Source organism: Solea solea, chromosome 9 (genome assembly GCF_958295425.1).
Source record: "Solea solea chromosome 9, fSolSol10.1, whole genome shotgun sequence".
Lineage (NCBI taxonomy): Eukaryota > Metazoa > Chordata > Actinopteri > Pleuronectiformes > Soleidae > Solea > Solea solea.
This window is the reverse complement of record NC_081142.1, coordinates 9,071,963-9,090,552: the sequence shown is the minus strand read 5'-3', so window position 1 is coordinate 9,090,552 and position 18,590 is coordinate 9,071,963. Positions and strand designations below refer to the sequence as shown.

The 18,590-nt window shown below is 39.0% G+C and overlaps 2 protein-coding genes across 4 annotated transcripts; both read left to right on the top strand.

Annotated features, from left to right (window-relative positions):
* Window positions 1–3,427: 3,427 nt before the first annotated feature.
* Window positions 3,428–10,574, top strand: mob3c (MOB kinase activator 3C). Of its 3 annotated transcripts, XM_058637731.1 has the most exons (5): window positions 3,428–3,710; window positions 4,835–4,901; window positions 6,553–7,169; window positions 8,840–9,042; window positions 9,749–10,574. In XM_058637731.1, exons 3-5 carry the CDS (start codon window positions 6,752–6,754, stop codon window positions 9,776–9,778), a joined length of 651 nt encoding a protein of 216 aa, XP_058493714.1. In that variant the 5' UTR covers window positions 3,428–3,710; window positions 4,835–4,901; window positions 6,553–6,751; the 3' UTR covers window positions 9,779–10,574. The 3 variants fall into 3 exon arrangements, with proteins under 3 accessions (XP_058493714.1, XP_058493713.1, XP_058493715.1); XM_058637730.1 differs by lacking the exon at window positions 4,835–4,901; XM_058637732.1 differs by lacking the exons at window positions 4,835–4,901; window positions 9,749–10,574 and having other exon boundaries at window positions 6,553–7,165; window positions 8,840–9,023.
* A 241-nt stretch (window positions 10,575–10,815) lies between these two features.
* Window positions 10,816–17,450, top strand: mknk1 (MAPK interacting serine/threonine kinase 1). Its single transcript, XM_058637727.1, has 14 exons — window positions 10,816–11,064; window positions 11,801–11,862; window positions 12,259–12,361; window positions 12,832–12,930; window positions 13,021–13,118; window positions 13,299–13,378; window positions 13,468–13,541; window positions 13,659–13,763; window positions 13,842–13,897; window positions 13,996–14,091; window positions 14,190–14,384; window positions 15,028–15,192; window positions 15,276–15,319; window positions 15,547–17,450. Exons 1-14 carry the CDS (start codon window positions 11,004–11,006, stop codon window positions 15,764–15,766), a joined length of 1,458 nt encoding a protein of 485 aa, XP_058493710.1. The 5' UTR covers window positions 10,816–11,003; the 3' UTR covers window positions 15,767–17,450.
* The last annotated feature ends 1,140 nt before the right edge of the window (window positions 17,451–18,590 follow it).

Genomic DNA, 18,590 nt, shown 5'->3' with positions numbered 1-18,590 from the left:
CATAACCTGTAACTGACGTGGAATTACTTACAGTAATGTTGTAATTATGTATGTGTTTATATGTTATATTTGTAGCGTTGCTATATTTTTATAAGTGGGGAAAATGAAGTCACAAACACCTGAAACATAGTGATAAAGTATACATTTAAGTGTAATTATATCAGAGCAAAGACACAGGGTGAGTTTGGTGACAATGTGTGATAATAAAACAAGCATAATGCATAATATTTTGTTTTACCTTTAAGCACTTAGTCACATGTCCTTTTTAACTTTGATACATGTTTGATAGTGTTACTACCTCAGTCTTTGATCTCTTTAATATAAAATAGCAATTATTATTGCCTTCAAATCAAAGTAGCAATGTTGCTAACTGAAATAGCTCTGATTACATCCTCACACAATACAAGAGTGACATTAAGGGAAAATGCATAGTTTTATATTTTTTTTACTATGATACATGACTAAGTGGCATCAACCTGTTTCATATGAAGGAGCGGAATATGTTTGTGAATTAATTTCCAAATGAAAATACCAATATTTATGACTGAAATGGCTGTGGTAGAATAGAATAGAATGGAATGCCTTTATTGTTATTACATGTGGCATACAATTCACTAAGATTTAAGTAGATTTAGAAATCTCTAAATCTACTTAAATCACTTGACCCACTGACAGTTAAATCTGGAACAGCAGTGGCAGAGATATGCAGTTTGATTTAGTTCAGTTTATTGCCAAACTCAAGGTCCAAAGGATAGAAACAGATATAAATATAATAAAGGAAAGTTTAAGAAGCATATGCATACTTTATAACTATTTCTGGACTATTTGAGTGTATGACTGGTAACGTCATACAGAGTAAATTTATGTATCTGTTTCATACAGATGTTTCTGATTTAATTTCCTTTTATAATGCCAAACTAGAGAAGAAGAAGAAAGTAGGACTCCAGAGTCCAGTAGAAGGCAGTAATGCTACATTCTGGGTGCCAATTGCCGTAAAACACAGACAACTGTTATCAGGCTTCAAATAAATGACACAATCTGCTTGTATGTTTGTGTATAAAACAGCACCAGTGAGATGTTTTACACACACACACATACCTCAGCTCAGGTATGTGTCAGTATTCATATATCACAAAATATAAAATATAAAACCTCTCACAGTCTGTTTAACTGAGATGGATAGTAATTCAAATCTTGGGAGTAGTAATTCACACACACACACAAACAATTACAGAGACCATGTATGTAAGCGCCTGCAGCCAAGTTTATAGCACAATGACACCTGTTCACATAATCATAAATCATCCGCCCACTGAGGCTGTCGAACACAATCCCCTTATCTTTGACGGGCAGGGGAGGAAAGAACAATTCATTCGACACACAAACTGATCTACATGTATTTTATACATATACATATACACATGTGTTTTTGTTTGTAAAACACTTTGGATTTTGTCTTTGAAAGGTGAATTCATTCATACACCAATGTCACCAATGTGTGACTTGTTAAGATTCAGATAAAACACAGAAATTAGCTGTGCTTAGCTGTGCACTCATATTATAATGATGCATTATCTTCCTGGCGTAACTATAAAAATACCAGAAAAGCTGTGCCTTTTGTTTCCTTACTTTATTTCTACTTGATATACAGACACATCACTCTCCTCTGATTCCTCAGGTGTGCCAAGCTGAACTTTGTCCCCATGTTGCTTGGAATCTGTGAGTGGTTTAAAGGCTCTGAGTGACAGGTTGTGTGGTCTTGTGGTGAATAATGAGAGAGTAGTAGAATATGTTGAATGATGATCAAAGGTGAAAGAAGGCCTGACTGGTTACACTTCCCCCTGCGTGTGTCACATTTCTGGGTGATGACATAGTGAAACAGCAGCAGGTCCAGTAAGTCACACATCTGTCTTGTGGAAATGACCCCTGTTGTTGTTGGTACTCATTATTCTTATTTTAGTGATTACAGTTTTTAGGGCTTTAGGTTTGTTTTTGTTTTTTTAAATCTAATCTAATCAAAATCTAATTTGACCTATCCTACCTGACTATACTGTATATATCACACAAAATATTAGATATCCCATGTCCATACAAATATTTATACCAACCCGATTCAATTATATTATATTAAATCATTACAATATTACATTTTCATTGCTGTTATCGTCACATTATTTGTGACTGTATATGTTTGTCAGTTTTTGTAAACTTATAAAAGAAGATGAGAAAGAAGAAGAATGTGGTGCAGGGAGACCATATTTTATTCACAAGCACAGTGACCCCAGGTGGACATGCTGGGTTATTGCAACTATTTTTTTTTCCCAGTCTTGAGATTCTGCAGAACTGAGTAAACCTTTATTTTCATTAATAATGCTCATTTAACTCTTAAATAAGTACTTAAATAAACTCTACAACTCATGTTGAATGTTGTGCGAGATTCAATTATGCTCTGACATTTCATGTCTATCTATCTCACTTTTACATGGAGGACATCTGGATTGTGAATTAAATTACTTCATTAATGCACCTTAGTAAAAGTGGTCAAATATATACACTGGCTGTCAGGATCAAACTAAGTGCTGCCTCTAGTAGTTGTTGGTTGTTGCCCCTTCTTGAAATCAAATATCTAGTATCGAATATACTGTTTCAAACTCAAAAAACAATATTATGTGCAATTGGTGTGTTTGCACACATTCAAACACCAGTATGTAAAACGTGTTCAAACTGAAACTAATCCCATGTCCTACTGTTACGTCAGTTAAAACCGTACCACCATACTGTTTTATCCCACTAACAATAGTCACAAAGAGTATAGCCAGTTTGTTTTTGCAGGTTTGTGTTTCATTACACATTAGAGAAATAGACACCCCTGCATGTTAGTGTTACCCTTTGACATTCAAGACAAAGGGAACAGTCATGGCAGCTATCACAAGAACACCCAGCCCTCAAGGGCACAGGGAAACTGGACTGCTGCACTTTCAGACATGCCTTTATCATCGAATACAGATTCTTATTTGCTTTGAAGAGCATTGTTAGTGAGAAGCACGTTCACTATTTAAGGCTAAAACTCAGAGTTCAACTGTGTCTTTAAAATACCAAGAATTCAAATGACATGTTACTGAGACTGCACAAATAAAAGGAGCAACACAGACTGCCAAACATCCAGAAATGTTTGTGGGATCACTCTGCTCCTTCAGTCCCATATGTGGCCTCAAGAAGAAGGGTTGTTTTCTCAGGACCTTCACCAGAGGGCCAGGCTTTGACGGGACAAGTGGGCTGGCTCCTCTGCTGCAGGATGAGGAATAATGGGGGAAAAAATGGAGCAGAGGGAGGGCAGAGGAGGGGTTTGGAAAGATCTTTTCCAGCCCTTCTTTTCTTTCAACTTATAGGTCCTCTTTACACACACCCACTTATCCACACACACAGACAGCGACAGCTAGGGCCCAGCAGACAAAGTAAGGATGTGACATCATCAACAGGAAGAGAAGCCAAACAACTTTTTCTCCCTTTACTGCTGCCGAGGGAAGTGGGAGCCTCTCGGACTGTTAGCGTCTGACAGAGATTGAGAAGATCCAGAGGAGCTGGAGGGGAAAAGTGGCCGGAGCTGGCACATGCAGGGAATTTTAAAGTAAAGGGATCAGCCGCCCCAAATCCTCACTCAACTTCCCACAGCTTTCCACCCTGTTCCAGTATTCTAGGATTCCAGCCAGGTACAGTGCAGACAGGTTTTTCCCATTCAGTTGTTATTGTTTCTAATATACCTCTCTCTTCTATTGCATCTAGTTTCTGCAGCGTTTTTTTTTTATTTATTGAAACTTCAGTTTTCTCTCCTTCACCCCCCTTTCTATGACCTCTGTTAGGCTTCATGGTAACTTCATAAAAAACCACAAAACTATGTGTGAAGGGCTGCCAATAGTACTTGTTAAGACATGCATCAGATGTACAGGACACAGTGTGTTTGGGGAGAGATTGAAACACTATGACTGTGAGACTTCCCACAAGCCCTTTTGTTATGGACATTTTAGAGCCATCTCATGACCACGTATTCATGCTCCCCCAGTGGTGACTTTTAGGCTGAGATCAGACAGACTGTGAAAGCTAGTGGAAAGTAAAAGTACCCCTCTCAAATATCAAATGGTGAGTGCATTTTATACACAGGGTTTACTCCGAATGAATCAAAGAGTGAGGAGGGCTCTGAAACAAGTCACTCAGTGAGCTCACATTCACAACAAAGAGTCCTGTCAGTGCTTGGTCTCTTGTGTGAGGACAGAGGATCATGCAGAGACAGAAACTTCCACCAATTTGTGTCACGGCCACAGGAAATGTTAAGACTTGCCGTTCAGAATAGGACTGAGGACACAAATGCGGATGTAGTGTCATGTTGCAACCACAGTCACTTGAATGTGACTGCAGTGTCAAATCCAGAGAGGCAACATATGTTTTAATCCTCCAAAGTACTGAAATAAAGTCCAAAAATCTTTACTGTGATGTAAGACAGTGAAATGAAACCAATACAATGCTGTGACAGACTTTATTTCTAATAAACATTGCACTCTATGTGATATGTAAATGTGATAATTTGGGTTATTTAAAGTGTAGTTCCATCACTTTCAGAATCTTACCCTCACTCAGAGACTAGGAAAAGCATATTTTAGCTGCCCAATAAAATCTCCATCCACTTAAATCTAAGATATCTTATGTTGTGGTTGCCTCCACTGGTTGGAAACTTAACTTTGTCACTTAGTCAATCTGCACACCAAAATCAACATTTGTAACTTGCAGGGACTCTTGTGTGCAGTGATGTACAGTAAAGTGTTTTTCTCTATGGACTTAGGTGTCAGGGAGTGAGGTGTAGCAACATAAACTTCAGTTTCCAGTCAGTGGGAAAAGCCTGCCTAACAGTAAGAGAAAAAGAAGCAATTATATCTCTATTAATTTAAGGACTGTCTGTCTGTGTGTTCGTCACATAAATGTCAATGGATTAGCTTGACAGGCTTCGGGCTGACACGTGACTCATTAAGGGCACCGGTGTATATGCAGGGCCGACTTTTGCAGTGTTTGGACAGGAAATGCGAGAGATATCAGTAGAAATGCAACAGATACATCACTAAATGAGTCGTCTCCACCCTCCATCTGTCCACAGATACAATCCCAGAGCAGCAGCGAAGGATATTTTGTACCACTAAATCCACTGGACTATTGTGGATTTCAATCTTTTATGCCTCCCTTGATAGGCTTCAAACTTGGCACCAGTGTGTGCAGTTCCAGTTTAAGCACATTTAAAACTGTACTTGATTAGTTCAGCAGCTATTGACTAAGTCAAATATAGTCGGAGACAAAAAATGGATAATGTATAATTCAAGTTTTCCACCATGTCAACATTTCACTCTGCCCTGCAACCAAAGCCCAGGCAAACAACAGAGAATGTGTCCTGTGCAATGACCTGTGAGAGGCACTAAGGAATATTCCTGGTTGTGAAAGGTCTAGTGTGTAACATAACTGATAAGTATCTTTGAATGGCCTTTAGTATATGTACTTTTGGCAAGGCCTTTGCTTTACAATCTTGTGCCGCCATTTTCTACAAACAGACAAATTAGCCAGACCAAGCATTTTATTCACACATCTGTTAACTTTGTTTTGGATTAGAAATACAAGATTTATCAGTAGCAATGCTGCAGATGACTCAAGACAGTCGTTCCAATAGAGAGACGACACGCAAAGCAATGTGTCATGCACGTGATGCTGCATCAGGTGAAGCCTGAGACACAACTTCTGCATTGGTATTCTTATAATATAATACACTTCCGGGTCGTGCTAAGAGTTTATTAGGTTTTAGCCTTTTGTTAAGTGGTTAAAATCATCAATTTCTGCAGCCAAACCACAGCAAAGTTAGCAATGACTCTGTGATAGCACCTCCTACAACCACACTCAAAAAAATCATCCCTAACATTTACATTATATGTTTCATAATAGTAATTAAGGTATGAGGCGACAGCATCATTCAGCGAGCTCTCACTCCTAATCAGTATGTATTATCTGCCAGATGGTTAATAGGTATTAAAAAAATTGTTTGTGTCATATCCAAAGACTAATTTCCCAGGGGGAGTAACTATCTCTCTGGTTCCCTAACAGCTGCCATGTTCAGTGTTTTTACACTCAAGTGTGTTGTGAAATCTACTTTCATCCCCAGTGAGTTGCAGCATATAATTTATTTTCTCACATTGACTCCAGTGACCCGATGTTGTACTAGCATTTGCCATAGCTGATTGAATCTTTTTAAATTAGTGATTGCTAATGAAATCTTGTGAAGGTGAACGTTATTTTTTTGTTTTTATTATGCAGAGCAGTGGGTGCAATGATGACACATGCAAGTTTCCTGTTCAGTGTGGACTTTGGTCTTTCTTGAAAATGTTTGACTAGACCATGTTAAAGTATTGTCTCTTTTTGACCAGCAGTGTAATGTTGTTGTGTGGCCTATTTATTCATCCTTGGCTGAACAACGAGTAAAGAGCAAAGCAATAATCTGACTTCTCTTGCTGTCCTGTTTCATAGGTGATGTTCCACAACCTGAAAACAAGAGCTTGCTGCAATCTTTGCATGGCAGATGCTGACCCTGTGTGACAGGATTTTGTAGCTGCAACCCTGGTTGCCGCTCTCTCTCTGGAAGATTAAGCTCTATAAAAAAAATCTATACCAAATATTATTTTGGAGAGCTCATTCTCCCCGTATCTCAGGGGATAGAAAAAAGTCGATGGCGTTGTGTCTTGGACAAGTGTTCATCAAAGACAAAACCTTTAGGCCAAAGAAGAGGTTTGAGCCTGGGACCCAGCGATTTGAACTCTACAAGAAGGCCCAGGCCTCACTGAAGTCTGGTCTGGACCTGAGGAAAGTGGTGCAACTCCCTGAGGGAGAGAGCCTCAATGATTGGATGGCTGTTCATGTGGTGGATTTCTTTAATCGGATCAATCTGATCTACGGCACGGTGAGCGAGTACTGCACAGAGCGCACGTGTCCCATCATGTCCGGGGGTCTGAGGTACGAGTACAGGTGGCAGGACGGCGACGACTACAAGAAACCCACCAAGCTGCCCGCTCTCAAGTACATGAATCTGCTGATGGACTGGATAGAGTCACTCATCAATAATGAGGACATCTTCCCCACCAGAGTAGGTGTGTGTGAGGAGTCTACAAATGAAGGCCATTATTGAATGTGTAACCTGATACCTGATTGACTGCAGCCCGCACTAATGCTCTGCTGCAGCGGTGCTCAAGTGTCAGCACAGAGCGATCCCCACGGTTCTTTCATCATCAACAATCGCAAGTGAGATGATGAAGTTCAAGCAGGGGTTAATTAAACAATAAGGCTGACATTTAGAGGTGTTAATTCATCTCTGCACCACGTTTTACAATCAACATTTCTTAGCCGTGACAATTTCATGCATAATGGAGGCACAGGCTCAGGGGCAGCACTTATCACTTACACCGAAATGGCACTTTATTTTTACCAATCATCTGCTTTCCTTTATGGACTTAGACGTAGACATGGAGGTCATTTACGGTGGAAAAAAACCTCACAGATATGAACAGGTCTGTATAGTGGATGGATAGTAGAAAGCACCCTCAATATCCCAGAGGGGCATTTTGCCATACAGCAGCAGTATAAACACACCACACATTTTAGCAAATCACACTAGATCATTTTCATAATGAGCTGTTTAACAAAGCAATGGAGGCAGGGACAAATTAGTGTTTCAGTCTTTTTTTTATCCTGCATCTGGGCAAATTCAATCTGTGGCCACAGAAACTGGAACTCAGACAAGGATCTGTTAAAATACACTTAGCTTACTGTAAGAATCAGGCCTTGTACATGAGGAGGAGGGCATTCAAGACAGTTCCTGGGATTTTGCTGCAAACAGAAAGTGGTCCTTAAAAGCAGATGAGGGAGAAGGTGAGGACAGATTCAATGAACAACAATAAACCATCAGAATCATAATAGTCTTTCACAAGCTTTTCTTTGACCCATAAGTAGTGTACACTTTACCATCTACTGAATAGCTTGAAAAAGCAGCTTTTCCATTTTGCATCCCTTTGCTCAGTGAAACAACACTCCTGCAATTGGTAATGTTTAGGTTTTGTCTTCATTTGGACATCCTGTTCCCATTGTACTCTCAAACATTTAATTTTTTCAGGTCAACACCAACATTTTGACTGACTGAGATCTTGCATGTTTGAAATATTGCTTTAAACAATTTCAACTACTGGTGCAATTATGTATTTTTTTAACAGTTCTGGCCATTTTGACTTAGTGTACTTGTTTTTATCAACACTGCAGCAGTGTTTCAGTCATAAGAATAATTCAAATGTTGTCTTAGATATAATTAAACAACTCCTCAGGTGGAAATCTACTCTTTTTTCTTAGGCCTGGTTCACACTGGATGTGTTGCTGCTGTGTTTATTTTAGCGGTGGCAAAAGGGGGGGCAACAACTACAGGAAAACCCTGTGTAGGTTAAACTTATATCAGGTGAAGGACAGATTCTCTCTCTCTCTTACGCTAAAGCAAAAATGGCAGAGAAATATGACCAACAATCACACTTGATCAACAAAGGAGAAGGTGATTGTTTTTATACCTAACCATCATCATAAATAAATCTATTTTTTGTGATTATTACAAAGTTATTTTTTAAAGTTTTTTTTTTTTTTACATAGATCCAAACTAAATCCAAAAACTAAGCTGGAGATTTTAGGCGAGCCAAACAGGCAGCCAGTGTGAACATTCTCTCATCCACTGGATGTGGCACTGTGAACCAAGCGTAATACTTATTTCCCTCCTTCACTTTAGGTGTACCTTTCCCCAAGAACTTCCAGCAGGTGTGCAAGAAGATCCTAAGCCGTCTCTTCAGAGTCTTTGTGCACGTTTACATCCATCACTTTGACAGCGTCTGCAACATGGGTGCAGAAGCGCACATAAACACCTGCTACAAGCACTACTACTTCTTCATCTCAGAGTTCAACCTCATCGATCACTCAGAACTGGAGCCCCTGGTGAGATAACTGTTTGACCCTGGATGTGTTTGGGTGAAGTGAGGGTGTCAGAGAGAGGCTTAGTCTGTGTCATGCTCCCGACCTGACTGTCCCGCTGCTAGAAAATATGTGTCCTCCTATCGTCCATGACCTCACTGTTCACCAGTCTCAATGAGCTTCACTGTGTTTTTCCCTGTTAGTGCGTGCGCATGCTACATGAACACATAACTTTACATCTGACACAATGGTCGAAGTCAGTATTCATTCTCTTACACTCCCCAGTTTTCCATTATAAAAGAAACTCATTAACTGCTCTGCACTAACAGTTCTGTTTGAAGCAACAGCCCACACTGGAGGAGTTGCTGACTTTGTGCAGCCACAATGAGAAATAGGTTGTGTAATTGCAATAAAGGGACCTCCATCACACACGAGCTGATGGAAAATGGTTCTCCTCGCATCAATAAAAGGCTTCTGTTATCATCATTATGTTGCATAACTTCCTTCACAGTGTGTGTTGATATCAACACACGGCAGAACAGATATGTCTTGTGAACAACAGACCCGCTTTATTGTCCCATCTTTAGTAACCATGGTGATTACTATTGTTGTCGGTCCTTGAGGAACAGTCTGTTTCTTTGCTCCTCATAACAGTCTTTCATCTCCTCCTTCGGTATTATATGAAGTTGATGCGTTAAACGTGTCCTTTGTTTTCTTTTATTCCCCACAGAGAGAGATGACGGAAAAGATATGCAACTGAGCAAAAACCATGTGGGACAAAGGAGTTTACATTCTGACGTAATCTGAGCCGTGTGAGAAATCGTCAGCTTCGAAATACTCAATAGAAAGAACTATTTTACACAAATCTGTGTGACTGGTTTCAAAGCTTCGCTGGGGAAGGTCCAGTTACATACCGCCCTCCTTCAGGTGGTGGCGCTGTACTTTCACCAGTGTTTTTACTTAATAATCCAGTGATGTCATTGTCACAGCACAGCATACTATAGCTATATTTTCTTTGCTAGTGCATGTTTTTGTTTGACTCTTGTATATGTTCAGATATACAGCATTGATTGTTTTGATGAAAGTTTGCCTCTTGTGTTTTATATAGTTTTTGTGTTTTGTTTTTGTTTTTGAGTTTAAACTTGTCATAAAATGCAGTCTAAAATAACCAATATATTGGATTTGTTTTAAAGGCATTGCACCACACAAAACACTATTAGAATTTCATTATGGCAACTCTTCCTGAACAAAAAAGACTTTCATGTGCATTTAACAGTTGGAAAGAATGAACAAAAACAGCATTACCAATGAAACTATTACTGCTACTATAACTTATTAGACCACCACCCAATGTGAAGGCTTTGTTTCTGTAATGGTTAATACACCAGTTAATAGAAGCTCCTTAACCAAAATTTGATTTTTAATGCTAAAATACAATTATTATTGTTATACATGAGTTTTCAAATGGACAATTTTACCAAAAAAAATTGGTAATTTCTAATTGATTCATTTCTGACTTGCACAGTGAGTCGGCTCGGATTTGTGGGTATAAAAAGGTGAATTCATTTTTTTTTTAATATTTCTAAAATATTTATGTTTACTCGTTTTCATGACGGTGGTTAAAGCACTATTTTATAGTCAATGTGATATTGACTATAATCTAAAATGTAATTCGAAACGTGATGTACACTCGGTGATGTGTAAAAAAAAGTGTATGTGAAATACTTTGTCAACTATGTTGTCACGATCTGCCTAACCTTTCATTTGAAATTCAAATTCCTGCTCAGACAAAAAAACCCTCTTCCTACGTGGAGTGGGCGGGGCCGAGAGTGAACACACGTCATTTGACGTGGTTCTTACGGCTTCATTCTTGGCCAATGGGAGACGATGAAATGCTGAAATGGGCGGAACAAACGCCTGTTTTGTGTGTATTCCCGCTCTGTGCGTCACCAGCTGTCTAACTGATGGATTTCAGCTAGTAATGGATGCTTACATCAGCTTGCAGAGGCTCTGACAGAGCGAGAGGGGATCTGGCGAGTGTGGAAGGTAAGAAGTGAACTTTGCTGTTTTTTGTTGTTGTTGCATTTACATTTTATCTCTTGACACTATATGAACGGTGTCTGAACTTACTGTAGCAAATAGACGTCCAACGTACATGCTAGACAGTTTGTTGTTGTTAGCTAGCTGGAGCTAGCTTGGGTTTACTCTGGTTAACTCAGACTCTAGCCAGTCAAACTTCATATTTTATAAATGTTTCCTCTCATTTCAGTGTGTACAACGACACCGTTTGTTCTAGTTTTCCACGTGGTTGTTGTTCGATGTTGGTTTTTTAATAAAACACCGACATGAATATTAGTATCAGTCCGTTGCTTTGTTTAGCGTAGCATATTTTCTTTGACTTATGAGAGAGTTAATATAACAGACTGGACTTGAGGCTTCTCTCGCCCAATAACTGGAAACAATCCGAAATTAAGTGTAACAGATTAAAAGGAGGACACCTGTGCTGTTTGACTGGCTTTGACTTTGCTCTGATTTATCTTTGTAGTATTTATTTAAATGGCGGGTGTGTATCAATAGGTCTGTGTATTTTTGTATTTGCACAGATAGAACAAAGAACAACTAAACATAGAATGGCAAATTATAGCCTTTGCAGTTCGATTATAAACATCCTTAATTGTTTAACTTTTATTTAAAATAGAACATGAATGAAATCAGAACATTTTTTCCTGCAGATGCAGTTTGGTCCACACTGACTGAATCTTTCTGACATGCCCTTTCTCAGGTGCAGATATGGTGAGGGACAGGATGGTGACCGAGTTGCAAACTTTCCAGCACTCTCTCCAGGTACAATCTACTCTGAAATGTTATTTCTGGTCATTCCTGAAACATGCTGAGTGAGTTTCACTCACTCTTTATGAGTCATGCACTATGTTTGGTAGTGTGACTGTTTCTGGTAATATCCAGGGTTAGATGTTTCCTCTATTCTTATCACACCACTGTTATGGCAGGCCGCCAAAGTGGAACGTAGTCAGTAGCACTTAGCACCTTGTGACTGAATTGCTATAGTGGTTACTTTTTTTCCTAAATAATGATTTATTAGTTACATGTATTGGCCTTGTAGGCAAAACCTTTTAGTTCTACTTTATCCTCCATGTCCTGTCACTGCCATACTACTTCCTGATTTTTACTTGTGTGCTTTCCCTCTTTCTCGCACTCCTATGCGGTCTACTTCTGTTACAGGGTAATTCCCTGGCTTTGGGCCACATGGAGCAGAGCTGTGCACAAACTACGGCGAATGAGATCCCCTCTGAGGAGAGACGGCACCTTTCTGGGGCCACATCAGGTACAGCAGCACTGTATTATTCAGAATTGTATACTACACAGCAAAGTATCTGTGTGTATTTTAGAAAAAATTCATTTTATTAGTCCTTAACTTCTTAAGTCCACCTGATCAAGGCTACATTGTCACTACTCTGTTTTTGTTTAAAAACACATCAATTCTTCTGGTATGCCGGTCATCCACACTGCTCTGGCTCTTTTGAGCCCCACAAATAGAGAAGTTTGAAAACGTGTTTGGTCTTGTAACAAAAACCCATGCTCAAAAATCCCCTGTTGTTCCTCATTGGTAGTACTTTCTGAAACTGCAGATTTTTTTGTTTGTTTTTTACATTTTTAAACAAAAATGGTTATAAGAGTATACAAATGTGAATCGGGTGACTGTGAACTGTGTTGTAAAGGGCTTCAAGTGGTTGTTAAGAAAATATATAAATCCAATCCATTTACCTTTTTTCCATTTTGCTTTCAATTTGGCAGATTTGGAAAAAAGCCAACCAGTGAACATCCCAGACACAGCTAAAAGAAAGAAGAAGAAAAGAACTAGGGCAACAGACAGCTCTACAGGCTCTTTTGATGGTAAAAAAAAAAGTATGAAAAGTATGAAAAAAAGACCACTATTCCACTCCTGCTGTTGAATTTATATTTTGTTATTGTTTTGTTTTCCAGATCTTTACAAGCTAACAGATGAAGTGCTTGGTCAGGGAGCGTATGCCAAAGTTCAAGGATGTATCGGCTTGCAGAATGGACAGGAATTTGCCGTGAAGGTTAGTGAGGATATTTGTAATATGTAGTCAAGTTAATTTATTAAATTTACTGTTTGCTTTGTTTATTTATAGTTAAAATAAAAACACAAGAATAAGAAAATACAGAATACAAGCAGCTGTGTTGGTATAACAGGGTGAAATCAACATGTAATGGTTCTCTATCTCTGTTGTTTTACGAAGATCATTGAAAAAAGTGCGGGGCACAGCCGCAGCAGAGTCTTTCGAGAAGTGGAGACACTCTACCAGTGTCAAGGAAACAAGTGAGTGCATTTAGAGTTCAGAGAGAGATTCTTAAATGGAGAAAAAAACAAAACACAATTTTTAATCATGTGAACATATCTCGATTCAGGAATATTTTGGAGTTGATCCAATTCTTTGAAGACAGCTCATGCTTTTATTTAGTATTTGAAAAGCTACGTGGAGGTAAGCATAAATGACTAACTCTTAAATGATGGCGTCTTTGTACATGTTCACATTCCTCTTTCATGTGACTCATTCATCAACATGTCGTGATTGCTTCAAGTGTTTCTCTTCCCTCAGGCTCCATTTTGACACACATCCAGAACAGAAAGCACTTTGATGAGCTTGAGGCCAGTAAAGTGGTCAGGGATATTGCCCAAGCACTTGACTTCTTGCACACTAAAGGTGGGTAAATATCCCAACAGCTGTCCAAGCAAACTGAGAAGGTGTTGAACAGCATGGTGACAGTGTGCTTGTCTACAGGCATTGCTCATCGAGACCTTAAGCTGGAGAACATCCTTTGTGAATACAAGGATCAGGTAATAGGCCTTGAAAGGCAAGACACTTTCACAAGGACTTTGGAGAAGAGCCCAGAGATTAACTTAATAATAATGTTTTTCCTCCATCTTTTACCCAGGTGTCGCCAGTAAAGATTTGTGATTTTGACTTGGGAAGTGGAGTGAAGCTTAGTAGTGCCTGTACCCCCATAACAACACCAGAACTCACCACACCGGTAACAGTCTAATTTTGAATTCTTATAACAGACATGCAAAGGAAATCAATATCAAAACGATATAGTTACTTGACTCCTGTGTTTTTTTTTTCTCCCAGTGTGGCTCAGCTGAGTACATGGCTCCAGAAGTCGTGGAAGTGTTCACTGATGAGGCCTCCTTCTATGACAAGCGTTGTGACCTTTGGAGCCTTGGAGTCATCCTCTACATCCTGCTGAGTGGCAGTCCTCCCTTCACAGGTCACTGCGGCACAGACTGCGGCTGGGATCGGGGAGAAACCTGCAGAACCTGTCAGGTAAACTTGCCCAAACAGACTACGCAATCACTCATTGTCTGTCTTGATTTATACTGCCCGGAGGTGTTCAGTTCTCAACATCTGTCCCAATTCTGAAAAGAAGATGAGGTTTAAACATACAATATTGTTTTTTGTTGTGCAACAGCCATTAGTATGTTGTAAAAGCACATCTTTCTTACATTACTGTTGTTGCCTCTTGGAACTAGTATTACACTTGGTTGTATACACACCATACTCTGGTTTAAAAGAAAATCGAATTAAATAATAAAAAAAAATTATTTAAGTATTTTTCAAGTTACAATAGCAAATATTTACTAATTTTTCACTTATTCAGGTTTTTTTTAAAGTCTTTTATGTTTATTAACTGATTATTTGTGGGTGTGAACTGTAAGGTCACAAAATAAGATGGTTTTTTTCTGTGCAATTTTCTCCAAATTATCAAAACAAAAATGTACACAAAAGGGCACATTAATCAATTAGCTGAATATTTTAGATTCTCATATAGGAAAGCAATACAAAAAAAAACTTTACTACTAGACTTTATTTTGAACCAGATGTTGACTCTGTTTCCCCATGAATAAAATCACAGAAACACTGATCGCTGAACAGCTAAACACAATATTGTGTAACCGTTTGTCCTCAGAGAAACCTGTTTGAGAGCATCCAACAGGGCAAGTATGAGTTTCCAGACAAGGACTGGTCTCACATCACAGCAGGAGCCAAGGACCTCATATCCAAACTGCTGGTTCGGGACGCCACACTTCGCCTCAGTGCTGCTCAGGTTCTAAAGCACCCATGGGTGCAGGGGGTGCGTATCATTTCCAGTGTCCTTTCAGTTATATTTCAAGGTGTGGTGAGGTAAACTATTCCTTTCATTCATTTTTGTTATAGAACGCCCCAGAGAGAGGTCTTCCAACTCCTCATGTTCTACAGAGGTATGGCATATAATAATACTATCATAAATTACATGATGAAGAGGTTGTGGCAATCATGGCACATGGGTGAAATGAAACTGTCATGACATAAAGTTCAGCTACAAATTTTGGCTATAGAAGAGGGGGTTCAGTTACGATTCAACCCAGAGGTCCATTGTGGCCCCGGCTTTAACCTGTTCTAACCTAACCTTTTCTTACGTCCTCCTTTGCCTCTTGTATTCTTTTAGGAACAGTAGCACCAAAGACCTGACTCAGTTTGCAGCGGATGCCATTGCCTTTAACCGCCAGCTATCGCAGCACGACGAGCAGCAGGAGGACGTCACAGTTATCGTCTGCTCCATGAGGCTTTCCCCACCTTCCAACTCCAGACTGGCTCGCAGACGCGCACAGTCCAATTCCATGCGCAACAGTGACTTTGCCCCTGCTTCAGACGACCTTGCAGCCTGAAGTCCTACAGTCATTCTCAGACGGATTTGAGCCTCCGCCTGCTCCCTGTGTGTGTTTCTTTGTTTTATAGGGAGCTTTTTAAAATGAGCCATTAGAAGTGATTATCTATTCCTGGTGTTAAAGCTCTTCTCCTTAGCCAGTAATCTTGGCACTTAGAGCATGAGCACTAAGGGGACAGATAATAATCCTTGGAGATGGTTGAAACTCCAGAGGTTTGTTCAGGTGTGTTTTTTAAAATTGCCTGTTTTCAGCTTTTGTTTTAAATTTGTGTTTATTCAAGTTTACCTCCTGAACAGCAAACCGCTTTAATTTACAGTCTACACTTTATTACAATAGCCATTGCATAAGTTCAGTACAATTACACAGCTATTGCTGTCCTAATGCAATGTTTTACATAGCAAATAATGGGGGTTATTTTATTTCTTGTTGTGCAACAGTGCATTATTAATATGTAATTGAAATGCTGCTTATTGTTTCTTACTTTACTTTAAGAAAAGTTTTATTTTTTTAAGCCTGTATGTCTATGTGGTCTGATATGTGTGTGTATGAGGTTTAGTTGATAAAAAACAAAACTGAAACACTTAAGAAGTGCGTACAGGAAGTGCATGAGTCTGAACAGATGAATAATTTTAGTGGAGACTCACTGATCAGGGTGTTTTTATATTTTTACTCTTAAGCTTACGCACCAACACAAGCTACCTGTAGCACTAATGTACTTTAGAAGAAGGTCACCCATCTCGTCCAAAGGGAGTACAAATAAATCGGTTTCATCCGAAAGTGTGAATTCATCACCTTTTATTAAAAGTTTATCGTTTTAAGAACTTTTAAAGTCCAACATTACTGTAGACTCTTAATTTGCACCATGTCTTACTTATTATTAGCATGTTTGTTGTGAAAACTGCAAAATCATCCCAAAAATACTGAGTTTCTTATTGTGCATCTTAGTTATTATCTTAAATGTGAGGATGTATTGTATTATGGGTTGTATGTGCAGTACAGTAGCCAGGTGGAATTATAGTGGTTATTTGACGTCAATGAGGGTGGATGTGACTGTGAGATCTATTCCATGGTGGTGTTGAAAGTATTTATTTTTGTAAATCATTGTAGTATTTGTATACTGTTCAGTTTTGTATTTTGGATTCTGTGAGTGTGCCTACTGAATGAATGGTGAACTAACCAAGACTTCTCCATCAACTTATTTATTTATGTATTATTTTTGCTTTTGATCATTTTCTTAGAAGGCATACTTTTTTTCTTAAGTGGTTTATTAATTTAGGACCCAACCTTTATCCCCAGACTGTTATTTGTTGCCTGTTTAATAACATTTCCCCAGATTTCACACTGTTGCCATGGACACCCAATCACTATAGCAACTAAGGGCCTTCATAGGCTGGCAGGGATTGACAGAGATGTGCACAGAGCAAATACACACATTATGAAACAACCCCTTGCCACATTAAACCCCTATTACTCTTGCCATGAATCGGGAAGGGAATGTGTTTGTTTCTCCCAGATCAACTTGTAATGACCCTGAATGAGATACAGTAGTCTAATTGGTTTGTAATTATGAGGTCCCACTGTTATTTGTCAAAGCTCTTGCGGGGTCCTATGCAGAAAGCTCTTACTGCAGAGCAGATTTTCACTTGTGTGCCGTGCTCAATAAAAAAAAAAAAAAGATCCTTAACATTCTCTCTTGTCTGTGTGATATAATGTAAACTGTTCATTTCGTATTCTTTTCACTGCAGAATGTGTGAGTGCATTTGGTTTTATTCTTTCAGAAAATGTTCTTCCATTCAAACCGGTGACAGGAAGAGGGTGTAATAAACCTCCCCACTCTGACCAGATAAGCACAGCTGTGGCTGAAGTGTTTTTATAAGCTCTTGTAAAGAAATAGGGAGAGGAGTGGAGATGTTATGTATGTGGCTGCTTGTAAAATGCTTAGATTACAACTATTTATTTCACAATGTGCTGGATTTAAAAGAAAGCAGCAGAAGCATTATACACCGCTCATCCTGTGTCCTCCTTATATTGTATCTACCAATTTTGTAGTGTGCCAGATGACAGATTATTTTTCATTTTCATGAATTCACTGCGTGCACATGCAGAAACTAAAAGGGGCCATATGTAAAATATGTAAAACTGTGTGTACTGTATATTGGTAAATCCATGTGTCCCTTGTCCTCTGACTCGAGGCTCTCGTGGGTTGCCAGATACAGTAGTTTCCCAAACACAGAAACAAGGATTTACACTTAGAGCCAGTGTTACACTTTTTTTTTTTTTTTTTACTTTCTGTTTTACTTTCATCAAAATCAAACCTATTTTGTTTAATATTTTCATGTCAGCATCAGGTGGAGATTAAAAGTGAAAGTGTGTCGTACAAGCAGAAGCTCAGTGAGAGCAGTGGATAAAATTATCACATGATCAGGCAGCAGTGTAGTTCAAGGGGTTAACTAACTAACTAACTAACTAACAATTGCTGTCTTCAAATTCCTCTCTTTCAATCGTCTATGTTTTTTTAATGTACATTTTATATCTCCATCACAGACACTTGTTAGATAGTGAGGTATGGGCGCTAAGAGCTGCATTATTGGGTAAACTCAAAACATCAACAGAGTTTGCAAGTCACAAATTTAAACTGTGAATATTCATTTATTCATTCATTCATTCATTCATTCATTCCTCTTCTACCTCTTTATCCTCCATATGAGGGTTGCTGACGTAGGGCGAAAGGCGAGGTCACACCCTGGACCGTTCGCCAGTCCATCACGGGGCCATAAACTGTGAATATGCAAAAATACAAATATACTTTAAACATGGTTCCTTT

Coding starts and splice junctions, on each gene's coding strand:
- mob3c (XM_058637730.1), top strand. CDS start 6,752: ATGGCGTTGTGTCTTGGACAAGTGTTCATCAAAGACAAAACCTTTAGG. Junction 7,170..8,839: donor CATCTTCCCCACCAGAGTAG/GTGTGTGTGAGG, acceptor CCTTCACTTTAG/GTGTACCTTTCCCCAAGAAC. Junction 9,043..9,748: donor ACTCAGAACTGGAGCCCCTG/GTGAGATAACTG, acceptor TATTCCCCACAG/AGAGAGATGACGGAAAAGAT.
- mknk1 (XM_058637727.1), top strand. CDS start 11,004: ATGCTTACATCAGCTTGCAGAGGCTCTGACAGAGCGAGAGGGGATCTG. Junction 12,931..13,020: donor CTCTACAGGCTCTTTTGATG/GTAAAAAAAAAA, acceptor TTTGTTTTCCAG/ATCTTTACAAGCTAACAGAT. Junction 13,764..13,841: donor TGACTTCTTGCACACTAAAG/GTGGGTAAATAT, acceptor GCTTGTCTACAG/GCATTGCTCATCGAGACCTT.